At 43.5% G+C, this 14,238-nt stretch overlaps 1 protein-coding gene across 1 annotated transcript in view; it reads left to right on the top strand.

The window, feature by feature from the left end:
- Positions 1 to 14,238, top strand: part of LOC139412959 (sodium/calcium exchanger 1-like) — a 223,289-nt gene that overhangs the window by 200,765 nt on the left and 8,286 nt on the right. Inside the window, exon 5 of the mRNA XM_071159876.1 lies at positions 8,473 to 8,748. Coding sequence (XP_071015977.1) covers positions 8,473 to 8,748 — 276 coding nt within the window. The remainder of the gene's footprint in view (positions 1 to 8,472; positions 8,749 to 14,238) is intronic.

Genomic DNA, 14,238 nt, shown 5'->3' with positions numbered 1-14,238 from the left:
GATGCAGCCAGTCAAGATGCTCTCAATGGTGCAGCTGTAGAACTTTTTGAGGATTTGAGGGCCCATGCCAAATCTAGTCCATGATCAGCTCCTTTGTATTGCTGTATTGATGTTGATGGAAAGGTTGTTGTCCTGGCACCACACTGCCAGGTCACTAACTTCTTCCCTATAGGCCGTTGCATCGTCATCAGTGATCAGGTCTACCACTGTCGTGTCACCAGCAAACTTAGTGATGGTGTTGGAGTTGTGTGCGGCCACATAGTCGTGGGTGAACAGGGAATACAGGAGGGTACTAAGCACGCACCGCTGAGGGGCCCCTGTGTTGACGGTCAGCCTGGCGGAGGTGTTGTTGCCTACTCTTACCACCTGGGTGCGGCCCGTCAGGAAATCTAGGATCCATTTGCAGAGAGAGGTGTTCAGTCCCACAGTCCTGAGCTTAGTGATGAGTTTGGAGGGCACTATGTTGTTGAACGCTGAGCTGTAGTCAATGAGCAGCATTCTCACATACAGTACCAGTCAAAAGTTTGGACTCATTCAGGGGTTTTGCTTCATTTTTTAAAACTATTTTCTACAATGTAGAATAATAGTGAAGACATCAAAACTATAAAATAACACATATGAAGTCATGTAGTAACCAAAAAAGTGTTAAACAAATCAAATATATTTGAAGTTCTTCAAAGTAGCCACCCTTCGCCTTGATGACAGCTCTGCACAATCTTGGCATTCTCTCAACCAGCTTCACCTGTAATGCTTTCCCAACCGTCTTGAAGGAGTTCACACATATGCTGAGCACTTGTTGGCTGCTTTTCCTTCACTCTGCAGTCCAACCAATCCCAAACCATCTCAATTTGGTTGAGGTCGGGTGATTGTGGAGGCATTCACTCCATCACTCTCCTTCTTGGTCAAATAGCCCTTACACAGCCTGGAGGTGTGTTGGGTCATTGTCCTGTTAAAAAACAAATGATAGTCCCACTAATCACAAACCAGAAGGGATGGCGGATCGCTGCAGAATGCAAAGCACCCCCACACCATCACACCTCCTCCTCTATGCTTCACGGTGGGAACCACACATGCATAGATCATCCGTTCACCTACTCTGCATCTCACAAAGACACAGCAGTTTTAACCAATAATCTCAAATTTGGACTCATCAGACCAAAGGACAGATTTCCACCAGTCTAATGTTCATTGCTCGTGTTTCTTGGCCCAAGCAAATCTCTTATTATTATTTGTGTCCTTTATTAGTAGTTTCTTTGCAGTAATTCGGCCATGAAGGCCTGTTTTACGCAGTTTCCTCTGAAAAGTTGATGTTGTGATGTGTCTGTTACTTGAACTCCGTGAAGCATTTATTTGGGCTGCAATTTCTGAGGCTGGGACCTCTAATGAACTTATCATCTGCAGCAGAGGTAACTCTGGCTCTTCCTTTCCTGTGGCAGTCCTCATGAAATCCAGTTTCATCATAGCGCTTGATGGTTTTTATGACTGCACTTGAAGAAACTTTCAAACTTCTTGAAATGTTTCGCATTGGCTGACCTTCATGTCTTAAAGTAATAATGGACTATCATTTCTCTTTGCTGATTTGAGCTGTTCTTGCCATAATATGGACTTGGTCTTTTACCAAATAGGTATATTAACTGATTGGCTCAAACGCATTAAGAAGGAAAGAAATTCCACAAATTAACTTTTAGCAAGGCACACCTGTTAAGAGAGAATGCCAAGAATGTGCAAAGCTGTCATCAAGGCAAAGGGTGGCTACTTTGAAGCATCTCAAATATAAAATATATTTTGGTTACATATGTGTTACTTCATAGTTTTGATGTCTCCACTATTATTCTACAATGTAGAAATGCATTGTGTTCCCCTGCTTTTTAGTTTTACTGCCCACCCAAACTCTGGACTGGAGCTCTTCCTAACCCCCTGAGAGAGTTTAACACTGACCAACCCTTATCCTCACCTGCCCTGTTCCGCCATTACCTGAACAGCCTATCAGAGAAGAGCACGCATCCGCTCCCTCGCCTATCAGAGGGGAGAGCACGGGTATGCTCAGTGGATAAACAGCGGATAAACCTCACCAACACCTCTGCGTCTGCCAGCTCGCAACAAAAGACCAACCTCCTGGGAATTTCTCCCTACACATAGAATCTTCTGGAGGGTTTTTCCCTTTTCTCTGTATTGGATCTCTGGGAGTGCCTGGGAGTTGTTTGGGGACTGCTCAATGAGAGGGGTTGTTCCACTGAGAGGGTGTCCCATCACCCTGTTAACACAAGTCTATCAGCCTGTTAACGCATGGTGCTTCGCCAATCAATGGTGATACATTCAGTCTCTCTCCTCTCATTAGGATAGACTAGAGAAGCCTTTTGGATACGCACAGATTGTGATGGAAATTGATTATGTACCTGAACTGGGTGTAGCCTCTCTCTAAACGCATATTATGAATACTCGCACATTATTACAAACCTATACACACAGTTGTTATGCACATTTTAGAATCTAAGGGTCCCCAGCTTGGCGTGATAAGAGTCATAGTGAACTGGGGATGTTGGATGATTAGGTGAGGGAGTCTTACAGAGTCTGGGGCGCAACAGGACAGCTGCTAACAAAAACAGCAACCCAGATAGGGAGGATTAGAACAGAGAAGAGGGACAGCGAGACAGTCAGATAGACCGTGTCCAAGGATGGAGAGTGAAAGAGTGAGACACTTGTGTATAGAAAAATAATGAATGGAGATAAAATGAAGGCTGAAAGAGACTAAAATATTAAGAGAAAAAAAGACAGAGCGGGGTTGAGAAATACATTGCCAGCAATAGGGCACTATACAATCTGTTTCACATGAAACATTTAGTTGATTTCTTATTCAGTTCAATACATTTTTGAATATTGTTGAATTCCGTTTTAATGTCTGGATTCCGTGATTCTGTCCACCTTCTCCTCAATTTTTATAGGGATTTTATAGGGATTGTACAGGGCCCTACAGAGAGGTGGAGAGAGTGAGAGAAAGGCACTTAAACTCATACTGCCATAATGGGTGCGTGTGTGTGTGTGTGTGTGTGTGTGTGTGTGTGTGTGTGTGTGTGTGTGTGTGTGTGTGTGTGTGTGTGTGTGTGTGAGTGTGTGTGTGTGTGTGTGTGTGTGTGTGTGTGTGTGTGTGTGTGTGTGTGTGTGTGTGTGTGTGTGTGTGTGTGTGTGCTTTTCGAACATGCTTACAGTTTTTCCCAATTGTTAACACAAATTTGCTGAAACTACATCTCAGGTACTCAAAACTCTAAACTCTTAACATAAAACAGTTAGCCAATTTACCCAAACATCTTGCAAAATGAAACACAGTAATCAAAATCATGTACTCCCTGCTCAAAATGAAACTCTGTATACAAATGAGACACACACACACATCAAATGAACCTAATTTAGTGACAACCGAGATCACACTAATGGGACATATTCAAAACACTGCTATCGGAACTATTTCATTGTAAAGACTAAGATGTTGTTATACTGTATGTTGTTTGTGTTTACTCAAACAAGAAAGGAACATAAATGCAAAAATTCAAGTTTTATAATTCAACATGACTCAATACATGTCAAACAGCATACTGTAAGCACTCAAACAGTAAAAATGCAAACATACAGTAAATATATTTTGCATATGCAAAGGAAGAAAAAGAGTCCTATTTATACTACTGTATGTTAGATCAATTGTACGGAAGAAATAAAGAAACTATCAAATCTAAATCATAAGTAAAGAATTAAATACTCCATTGAGAAAACAAAATCAGTCATGTCTGTTGTTTTGGTCTGGCCACAGATTTTCATCAACATCAGAGGTGATATTCTCCCTGGCCAGACAGCTGGGGAAATATCTTCTGGCATGACGCATCCACCTCTGACACGGATCTGCTGGGAAATGTCACCACAGGCCTCCTCCATTTGTATGTGTATTTATTATGGATCCCCATTAGCTGCTGTCAAGGAAGCAGCTACTCTTACTGTGGTCCAGCAAAATTAATGCAGTTTATACCATTTTTAAAACTTTACAATACATTCACAGATTTCACAACACGCTGTGTGCCCTCAGGCCCCTACTCCACCACTACCACATATCTACAATACTAAATCCATGTGGATGTGTGTGTATAGTGCGTACTGTATGTTATCATGTGTGTGTATGCTTGTGTCTGTGCCTATGTTTGTATTGCTTCACAGTCCCTGCTGTTCCATAAGATGTTTTTTATCTGTTTTTGAATCTAATTATACTGCTTGCATCAGTTACTTGATGTGGAATAGAGTTCTATGTAGTCTTGGCTCTATGTAGTACCATGCGCCTCTCATAGTCTGTTCTGGACTTGGGTACTGTGAAGAGACCTCTTGTTGCATGTCTTGTGGGGTATGCATGGGTGTCCGAGTTTAGACAAACAGCTCGGTGCATTCAACAAGTCAATACCTCTCATAAATACAAGTAGTGATGAAGTCAATCTCTCCTCCACTTTGAGTCAGGAGAGATTGACATGCATATTATTAATATTAACTCTCTGTGTTCATCCAAAGGCCAGCCGTGCTGCTCTGTTCTGAGCCAATTGCAAAGTCCTTTTTTGTGGCACTTGACCACACAACTGAACAGTAGTCAAGGTGCGACAAAACCAGGGCCTGTAGGACCTGCCTTGTTGATAGTGCTGTTAAGAAGGTAGAAACTAGGGCCTGTAGGACCTGCCTTGTTGATAGTGTTGTTAAGAAGGTAGAAACTAGGGCCTGTAGGACCTGCCTTGTTGATAGTGCTGTTAAGAAGGTAGAAACTAGGGCCTGTATGACCTGCCTTGTTGATAGTGTTGTTAAGAAGGTAGAAACTAGGGCCTGTAGGACCTGCCTTGTTGATAGTGCTGTTAACCTGTTGCGACGACCAAACCCGGATCCGGGATTCTATTTATAGACCTAAGCTCATTACCATAACGCAACGTTAACTATTCATGAAAATCGCAAATGAAATTAAATAAATATGCTGTCTCTCAAGCTTAGCCTTTTGTTAACAACACTGTCATCTCAGATTTTCAAAATATGCTTTTCAACCATAGGAAAACAATCATTTGTGTAACAGTAGCTAGCTAGCGTAGCATTTAGCGTTAGCATTAGCGTTAGCATTTAGCAGGCAACTATCACAAAAACAAGTAAAGCCTTCAAATAAAATAACTTACCTTTGAAGAACTTCTGATGTTTTCAATGAGGAGACTCTCAGTTAGATAGCAGATGCTCAGTTTTTCCAAAAAGATTCTTTGTGTATTAGAAATAGCTCCGTTTTGTACATCACATTTGGCTACCAAAAAAAAAAAAAAAAATTCAGCCCTCAAAACGCAAACTTTTTTCCAAATTAACTCCATAATATCGACTGAAACATGGCAAACGTGGTTTAGAATCAATCCTCAAGGTGTTTTTCCACATATCTCTTCGATGATATATCCTTCGTGGAAACCTGGTTTCTCCTTGCTCTCAAATGGAAAAATAATTGGACCTGGCTTTGCGCTCCAATTTCGACGCAGGGACACCAGGCGGACACTTGGAAAATGTAGTCTCTTATGGTCAATCTTCCAATGATATGCCTACAAATACGTCACAATGCTGCAAACACCTTGGGGAAACGACAGAAAGTGTAGGCTCATTCCTTGCGCAATCACAGCCATATAAGGAGACAATGGAAAACAGAGCTTCAGAGATTCTGCTCATTTCCTGGTTGACGTATCATCTTGGTTTCGCCTGTAGAATGAGTTCTGGGGCACTTACAGACAATATCTTTGCAGATTCTGAAACTTCAGAGTGTTTTCTTTCCAAAACGGTCAATAATATGCATAGTCGAGCATCTTTTCGTGACAAAATATTGCGCTTAAAACGGGAACGTTTTTTATCCAAAAATGAAATAGCGCCCCTAGAGATCCAAGAGGTTAAGAATGTAGAAACTAGGGCCTGTAGGACCTGCCTTGTTGATAGTGTTGTTAAGAATGTAGAAACTAGGGCCTGTAGGACCTGCCTTGTTGATAGTGTTGTTAAGAATGGAGAAACTAGGGTCTGTAGGACCTGCCTTGTTGATAGTGTTGTTAAGAAGGTAGAAACTAGGGCCTGTAGGAACTGCCTTGTTGATAGTGCTGTTAAGAAGGTAGAAACTAGGGCCTGTAGGACCTTCCTTGTTGATAGTGCTGTTAAGAAGGTAGAAACTAGGGCCTGTAGGACCTTCCTTGTTGATAGTGCTGTTAAGAAGGTAGAAACTAGGGCCTGTAGGACCTGCCTTGTTGATAGTGCTGTTAAGAAGGTAGAAACTAGGGCCTGTAGGACCTGCCTTGTTGATAGTGCTGTTAAGAAGGTAGAAACTAGGGCCTGTAGGACCTGCCTTGTTGATAGTGCTGTTAAGAAGGTAGAAACTAGGGCCTGTAGGACCTGCCTTGTTGATAGTGCTGTTAAGAAGGTAGAAACTAGGGCCTGTATGACCTGCCTTGTTGATAGTGTTGTTAAGAAGGTAGAAACTAGGGCCTGTAGGACCTGCCTTGTTGATAGTGTTGTTAAGAAGGTTATGGTTGGACATACTTCTCCCCATCTTAGCTACTGTTGTATTGTATCAACTTACTTGCACATATTCGTACTGTTTATCCTTCACTCTTTGGAAATTCCTTTCAAAAGGGGCTCTGTAGATGTGCTTCATCCAGAGATGGTGTTTCTTAAGGATGCGGACTGTGGTTGATAAGCTCACTCTGATGTTGGATTTCCCGCAGTTTTATGGCACTATTTTCAACTACCATTTGCACAATGGCAGCCTCCTTTTAGTCTGTAAATAGACACGTTCTACCAACGTGGTGGTCGTCTTTCAGTTCTACAAAAACAAAATTGCATACAGTACAGTAAACACTACTTCTATCTCCACCTCCACTACCTCCACCTGTACCCCCCACCTCCACATCTACCTTCACCTCTACCTCCACCTCTACCTCCACTTGTACCCCCACCTCTACCTCCACCTCTACCTCTACCTGTACCCCCACCTCCACCTTCACCTCTACCTCTACCTGTAGCCCCACCTCCACCTGTTCCCCCACCTCTACTTCCACCTGTACCCCCACCTCTACCTCCACCTCTACCTCCACCTCTACCTCTACCTCCACCTGTACCCCCACCTCCACCTCCACCTCTACCTCTACCTGTAGCCCCACCTCCACCTCTACCTCTAACTGTACCCCCACCACTACCTCCACCTGTACCCCCACCACTACCTCCACCTGTACCCCCACCTCCACTTCTACCTCTACCTGTACCCCCACCTCCACCTCTACCTCTACCTGTACCCCCACCTCTACCTCCACCTCTACCTCTACCTCCACCTGTACCCCCACCTCTACCTCCACCTCTACCTCTACCTACACCTGTACCCCACCTCCACCTGTACCCCCACCTCTACCTCTGTGTGTGTGTGTGTGTGTGTGTGTGTGTGTGTGTGTGTGTGTGTGTGTGTGTGTGTGTGTGTGTGTGTGTGTGTGTGTGTGTGTGTGTGTGTGTGTGTGTGCTAGGCATTTTTTTGTGTCTTGCGCTTACCTTGTTAAAAACGGGACGGAAAATTGCTCTTGACATTTCCGAGATGAATGGCGTTGTGCAACGTTTCTGCCCTTTTACAATGCATCACTATGTGAACATGTCCAAATGTCTAATTTGATCTCTTGAGATTGTGGTTCAGGCCATTTAACGATGCAATAACGATAGTCAAATGCCAGATGAATATTGTATGTCTAGAAAGATGTGTGTTTCTGTATGAGTGTGTGTTTGTGTTTATCTACAGCTGTGCCAATGTGTCTAGAGGACAGTCTGTGATGTGAATGGCTGACATGCTGTCAGTAAGCCTAGGGCTTTGGTAGATATACAGTAGTTAGGCCCGTACACTACACAAACTACAGACAACACACACACTACCCACACACAGCCATAACTATTTATTTTTTGTATTGTTTGTATGTGGTTGTATTTTACATTTATTTTACATATTTGTCTATCAGTGTATCGGTGTCTTGTTACTTGTTATGTTTTGTGTTTTCTGTGGACCCCAGGAAGAGTAGCTGCTGCTTCTGCAAAAGCTAATGGGGTTCTGAATAAACCAATAAAAACAACAATAGGAACTCACACACATACAAGTATGTTGATAATCAGGAATACTGTGGGGACACACACACAGATTATGTGTACCTGTTGGAGGGGATTGGCTCCAGTCTGAGACCTCATGCCGTGATTACACTCTGACAAACGAGCTCCGATGTTATGAGAGGCAAACCATCATCACAAATCACATCACTTTGCTCCCTTATTTCACAAAATATTGGAAGTTAATTCAAGTCTGGTTTTCAGTAAATGTTTGAGGAATATCATTCTTTCTTTTTCATAAACTCATCATAATCTCACCCTTTCAGATCCCAGATCTTTCTCCTCATCCCCCTCTCCCCTCTCTCTCTCGGCCAGGTGAGGATGACGAGGATGAAGAATGCGGCGAGGAGAAGCTGCCGTCCTGCTTCGACTACGTCATGCACTTCCTCACCGTCTTCTGGAAGGTTCTGTTTGCGTTCGTGCCCCCAACAGACTACTGGAATGGCTGGGCCTGCTTCGTGGTGTCCATCTGCATGATCGGCCTGCTTACAGCCTTCATCGGGGACCTGGCCTCCCACTTCGGCTGCACTGTGGGCCTCAAGGACTCTGTCACCGCCGTGGTGTTCGTTGCGCTGGGGACCTCTGTGCCAGGTAATATTATATACTTACACTGGTGTTTACGCTGCGTTTACTTGCTGTGTAATAGTCATGGTAGCATTCCTTTTACGGAGGACATCAGATGTACTACTACAGTATGTGATGATTGTGGTAACGCTTTTCCTAAACATGTCCTCTGGATTTACTCTCTCCTAAAACTTCAAGTGTGTTCAGTGATTACCTCTTCCATTTTCCATTTACACTGCTTATACCCATGCTAGATCGTGTTTACATGTGTACATGACATTTTAGTCATTTGCTGATGCTCTATTCCTGAGCAGCTAAACATATCTGTATACAAGTGAGGGGGTTGAACAAGAGTCTATATACACATGTTAGAGCAGCTCAACCCCTCACAGCTACCTTGGTATAAACTGCACAGTGTGCTGTGATGAATATTAAGACTAAGTGTGTATGTGTTAAGGGTGGGGTACCAGAAGGGTTAGTGGTGGGGTACCAGAAGGGTTAGTGGTGGGGTACCAGAAGGGTTAGTGGTGAGGTACCAGAAGGGTTAGTGGTGGGGTACCAGAAGGGTTAGTGGTGGGGTACCAGAAGGGTTAGTGGTGAGGTACCAGAAGGGTTAGTGGTGAGGTACCAGAAGAGTTAGTGGTGGGGTACCAGAAGGGTTAGTGGTGAGGTACCAGAAGGGTTAGTGGTGAGGTACCAGAAGGGTTAGTGGTGAGGTACCAGAAGGGTTAGTGGTGGGGTACCAGAAGGGTTAGTGGTGGGGTACCAGAAGGGTTAGTGGTGGGGTACCAGAAGGGTTAGTGGTGGGGTACCAGAAGGGTTAGTGGTGAGGTACCAGAAGGGTTAGTGGTGAGGTACCAGAAGGGTTAGTGGTGAGGTACCAGAAGGGTTAGTGGTGAGGTACCAGAAGGGTTAGTGGTGAGGTACCAGAAGGGTTAGTGGTGAGGTACCAGAAGGGTTAGTGGTGAGGTACCAGAAGGGTTAGTGGTGAGGTACCAGAAGGGTTAGTGGTGAGGTACCAGAAGAGTTAGTGGTGGGGTACCAGAAGGGTTAGTGGTGGGGTACCAGAAGGGTTAGTGGTGAGGTACCAGAAGAGTTAGTGGTGGGGTACCAGAAGGGTTAGTGATGAGGTACCAGAAGGGTTAGTGGTGAGGTACCAGAAGGGTTAGTGGTGAGGTACCAGAAGGGTTAGTGGTGAGGTACCAGAAGGGTTAGTGGTGAGGTACCAGAAGGGTTAGTGGTGGGGTACCAGAAAGGTTAGCGGTGAGGTACCAGAAGGGTTAGTGGTGAGGTACCAGAAGGGTTAGTGGTGGGGTACCAGAAGGGTTAGTGGTGAGGTACCAGAAGGGTTAGTGGTGAGGTACCAGAAGGGTTAGTGGTGAGGTACCAGAAGGGTTAGTGGTGAGGTACCAGAAGGGTTAGTGGTGAGGTACCAGAAGGGTTAGTGGTGAGGTACCAGAAGATGAGTGTCTTTAGAGGCAGAACAAGGGCAGTGATTCAGATGTGGAGTCACACACACACACACACACACACACACACACACACACACACACACACACACACACACACACACACTGCTCTTTCCAGTTTGGACTGTAGCAGCAGCCTGGGTGTGACTGCATGTTTCTCCATGAGTTTCACACTATGTACAGAGCACACACACACACACACACACACACACATAGCTCGATAGCTTTCAACTGGGCCTGTTACAGTACTTAGCTAATTAGCACCCAGTCCATGTAGTAGACACTGAGCCGCTTCACATACCTGCTGACCAGCCATGCACTGTAACTTACTCAGGGCTCAGGGCTGGGTTCACCGCTCTGCACTACTTTAACCCTCACTAGTACCGTTAACCCCATTTCACTAGCAATAAGGACTGGGAACAAAAAGGTGTAGAGAAATAATACAAGCAGTCAATAGTCATTGTCTGTCATTCTGTGTGTTTCCACAAAGTGTGTCTGTAACTTTCAGAGTACACACATGACTGTATGGTGTACTCCCAGGTGTATGTAGTTGCCTCCTAAACACATTTTAACACTGTCTCCCCGTGCTCACACAAACACACAAACACACACACACACACACATCACTGCGCTGCTCCGCCACCCATGTTAATTAGCCTGGAGTAATTGTTCATGGGGCTTAGGTGTGTTTTGTGTTCCGCCCTTTAGTGTTCAGGGCATGAGTGTGATACATGACACTACACACGAGTGTAAACAATATAACGAGGGGGTTTAGCTAACATTAGCCGCCAAAGCGCTGTGCTGTTGTGCTGCGTAAAAGGACCCTGCTGGAGCCCTCAAAAAACACACTGTAATTATAGTCAATTTAACAACACCTCCCACCCCACTGTAATTATAGTCAATTTAACAACACCTCCAGCCCCACTGTAATTATAGTCAATTTAACAACACCTCCAGCCCCACTGTAATTATAGTCAATTTAACAACACCTCCCGCCCCACTGTAATTATAGTCAATTTAACAACACCTCCAGCCCCACTGTAATTATAGTCAATATAACAACACACCTCCCACCCCACTCTAATTATAGTCAATATAACAACACACCTCCCACCCCACTGTAATTATAGTCAATATAACAACACACATCCCGCCCCACTGTAATTATAGTCAATATAACAACACATCCCGCCCCACTGTAATTATAGTCAATATAACAACACACCTCACGCCCCACTGTAATTATAGTCAATATAACAACACACCTCCCACCCCACTGTAATTATAGTCAATATAACAACACACACCCCACCCCACTGTAATTATAGTCAATATAACAACACACCTCCCACCCCACTCTAATTATAGTCAATATAACAACACACCTCCCACCCCACTGTAATTATAGTCAATATAACAACACACACCCCACCCCACTGTAATTATAGTCAATATAACAACACACACCCCACCCCACTGTAATTATAGTCAATATAACAACACACCTCACGCCCCACTGTAATTATAGTCAATATAACAACACATCTCCCACCCCACTGTAATTATAGTCAATATAACAACACATCCCGCCCCACTGTAATTATAGTCAATATAACAACACACCTCCCACCCCACTGAAATTATAGTCAATATAACAACACACCTCCCACCCCACTGAAATTATAGTCAATATAACAACACATCCCGCCCCACTGTAATTATAGTCAATATAACAACACACCTCCCACCCCACTCTAATTATAGTCAATATAACAACACACACCCCACCCCACTGTAATTATAGTCAATATAACAACACACCTCCCGCCCCACTGTAATTATAGTCAATATAACAACACACCTCCCACCCCACTGTAATTATAGTCAATATAACAACACACCTCACGCCCCACTGTAATTATAGTCAATATAACAACACATCCCGCCCCACTGTAATTATAGTCAATATAACAACACACCTCCCACCCCACTCTAATTATAGTCAATATAACAACACACACCCCACCCCGCTGTAATTATAGTCAATATAACAACACATCTCCCACCCCACTGTAATTATAGTCAATTTAACAACACCTCCCGCCCCACTGTAATTATAGTCAATTTAACAACACATCTCCCACCCCACTGTAATTATAGTCAATATAACAACACATCTCCCGCCCCACTGTAATTATAGTCAATTTAACAACACCTCCCGCCCCACTGTAATTATAGTCAATATAACAACACATCTCCCGCCCCACTGTAATTATAGTCAATATAACAACACTCCCGCCCCACTGTAATTATAGTCAATATAACAACACACCTCACGCCCCACTGTAATTATAGTCAATATAACAACACATCCCGCCCCACTGTAATTATAGTCAATATAACAACACACACCCCACCCCACTGTAATTATAGTCAATATAACAACACACACCCCACCCCACTGTAATTATAGTCAATATAACAACACATCCCGCCCCACTGTAATTATAGTCAATATAACAACACATCTCCCACCCCACTGTAATTATAGTCAATATAACAACACACACCCCACCCCACTGTAATTATAGTCAATATAACAACACACATCCCGCCCCACTGTAATTATAGTCAATATAACAACACATCTCCCACCCCACTGTAATTATAGTCAATATAACAACACACCTCACGCCCCACTGTAATTATAGTCAATATAACAACACATCCCGCCCCACTGTAATTATAGTCAATATAACAACACATCTCCCGCCACACTGTAATTATAGTCAATATAACAACACATCTCCCGCCCCACTGTAATTATAGTCAATATAACAACACACCTCACGCCCCACTGTAATTATAGTCAATATAACAACACATCCCGCCCCACTGTAATTATAGTCAATATAACAACACACCTCCCACCCCACTCTAATTATAGTCAATATAACAACACACACCCCACCCCACTGTAATTATAGTCAATATAACAACACACACCCCACCCCACTGTAATTATAGTCAATATAACAACACACCTCCCGCCCCACTGTAATTATAGTCAATATAACAACACATCCCGCCCCACTGTAATTATAGTCAATATAACAACACATCTCCCACCCCACTGTAATTATAGTCAATATAACAACACACCTCCCACCCCACTGTAATTATAGTCAATATAACAACACACACCCCACCCCACTGTAATTATAGTCAATATAACAACACACCTCCCACCCCACTGTAATTATAGTCAATATAACAACACATCCCGCCCCACTGTAATTATAGTCAATATAACAACACATCTCCCACCCCACTGTAATTATAGTCAATATAACAACACACACCCCACCCCACTGTAATTATAGTCAATATAACAACACATCTCCCACCCCACTGTAATTATAGTCAATATAACAACACATCTCCCACCCCACTGTAATTATAGTCAATATAACAACACATCTCCCACCCCACTGTAATTATAGTCAATATAACAACACATCTCCCACCCCACTGTAATTATAGTCAATATAACAACACACCTCCCGCCCCACTGTAATTATAGTCAATATAACAACACCCCCCCCCCCCCGCCCCGCTGTAATTATAGTCAATATAACAACACACCTCCCGCCCCACTGTAATTATAGTCAATATAACAACACACCTCACGCCCCACTGTAATTATAGTCAATATAACAACACATCTCCCGCCCCACTGTAATTATAGTCAATATAACAACACACCTCCCGCCCCACTGTAATTATAGTCAATATAACAACACACCTCCCGCCCCACTGTAATTATAGACAATATAACAACACACCTCCCGCCCCACTGTAATTATAGTCAATATAACAACACACCTCCGACCCCACTGTAATTATAGTCAATATAACAACACACCTCCCGCCCCACTGTAATTATAGTCAATATAACAACACACCTCACGCCCCACTGTAATTATAGTCAATATAACAACACACCTCACGCCCCACTGTAATTATAGTCAATATAACAACACACCTC

The sequence above is a fragment of the Oncorhynchus clarkii genome, chromosome 1 (genome assembly GCF_045791955.1).
Source record: "Oncorhynchus clarkii lewisi isolate Uvic-CL-2024 chromosome 1, UVic_Ocla_1.0, whole genome shotgun sequence".
Lineage (NCBI taxonomy): Eukaryota > Metazoa > Chordata > Actinopteri > Salmoniformes > Salmonidae > Oncorhynchus > Oncorhynchus clarkii.
The sequence above is the reverse complement of the archived record's forward strand: the minus strand, read 5'-3'. Positions and strand labels throughout refer to the sequence as shown.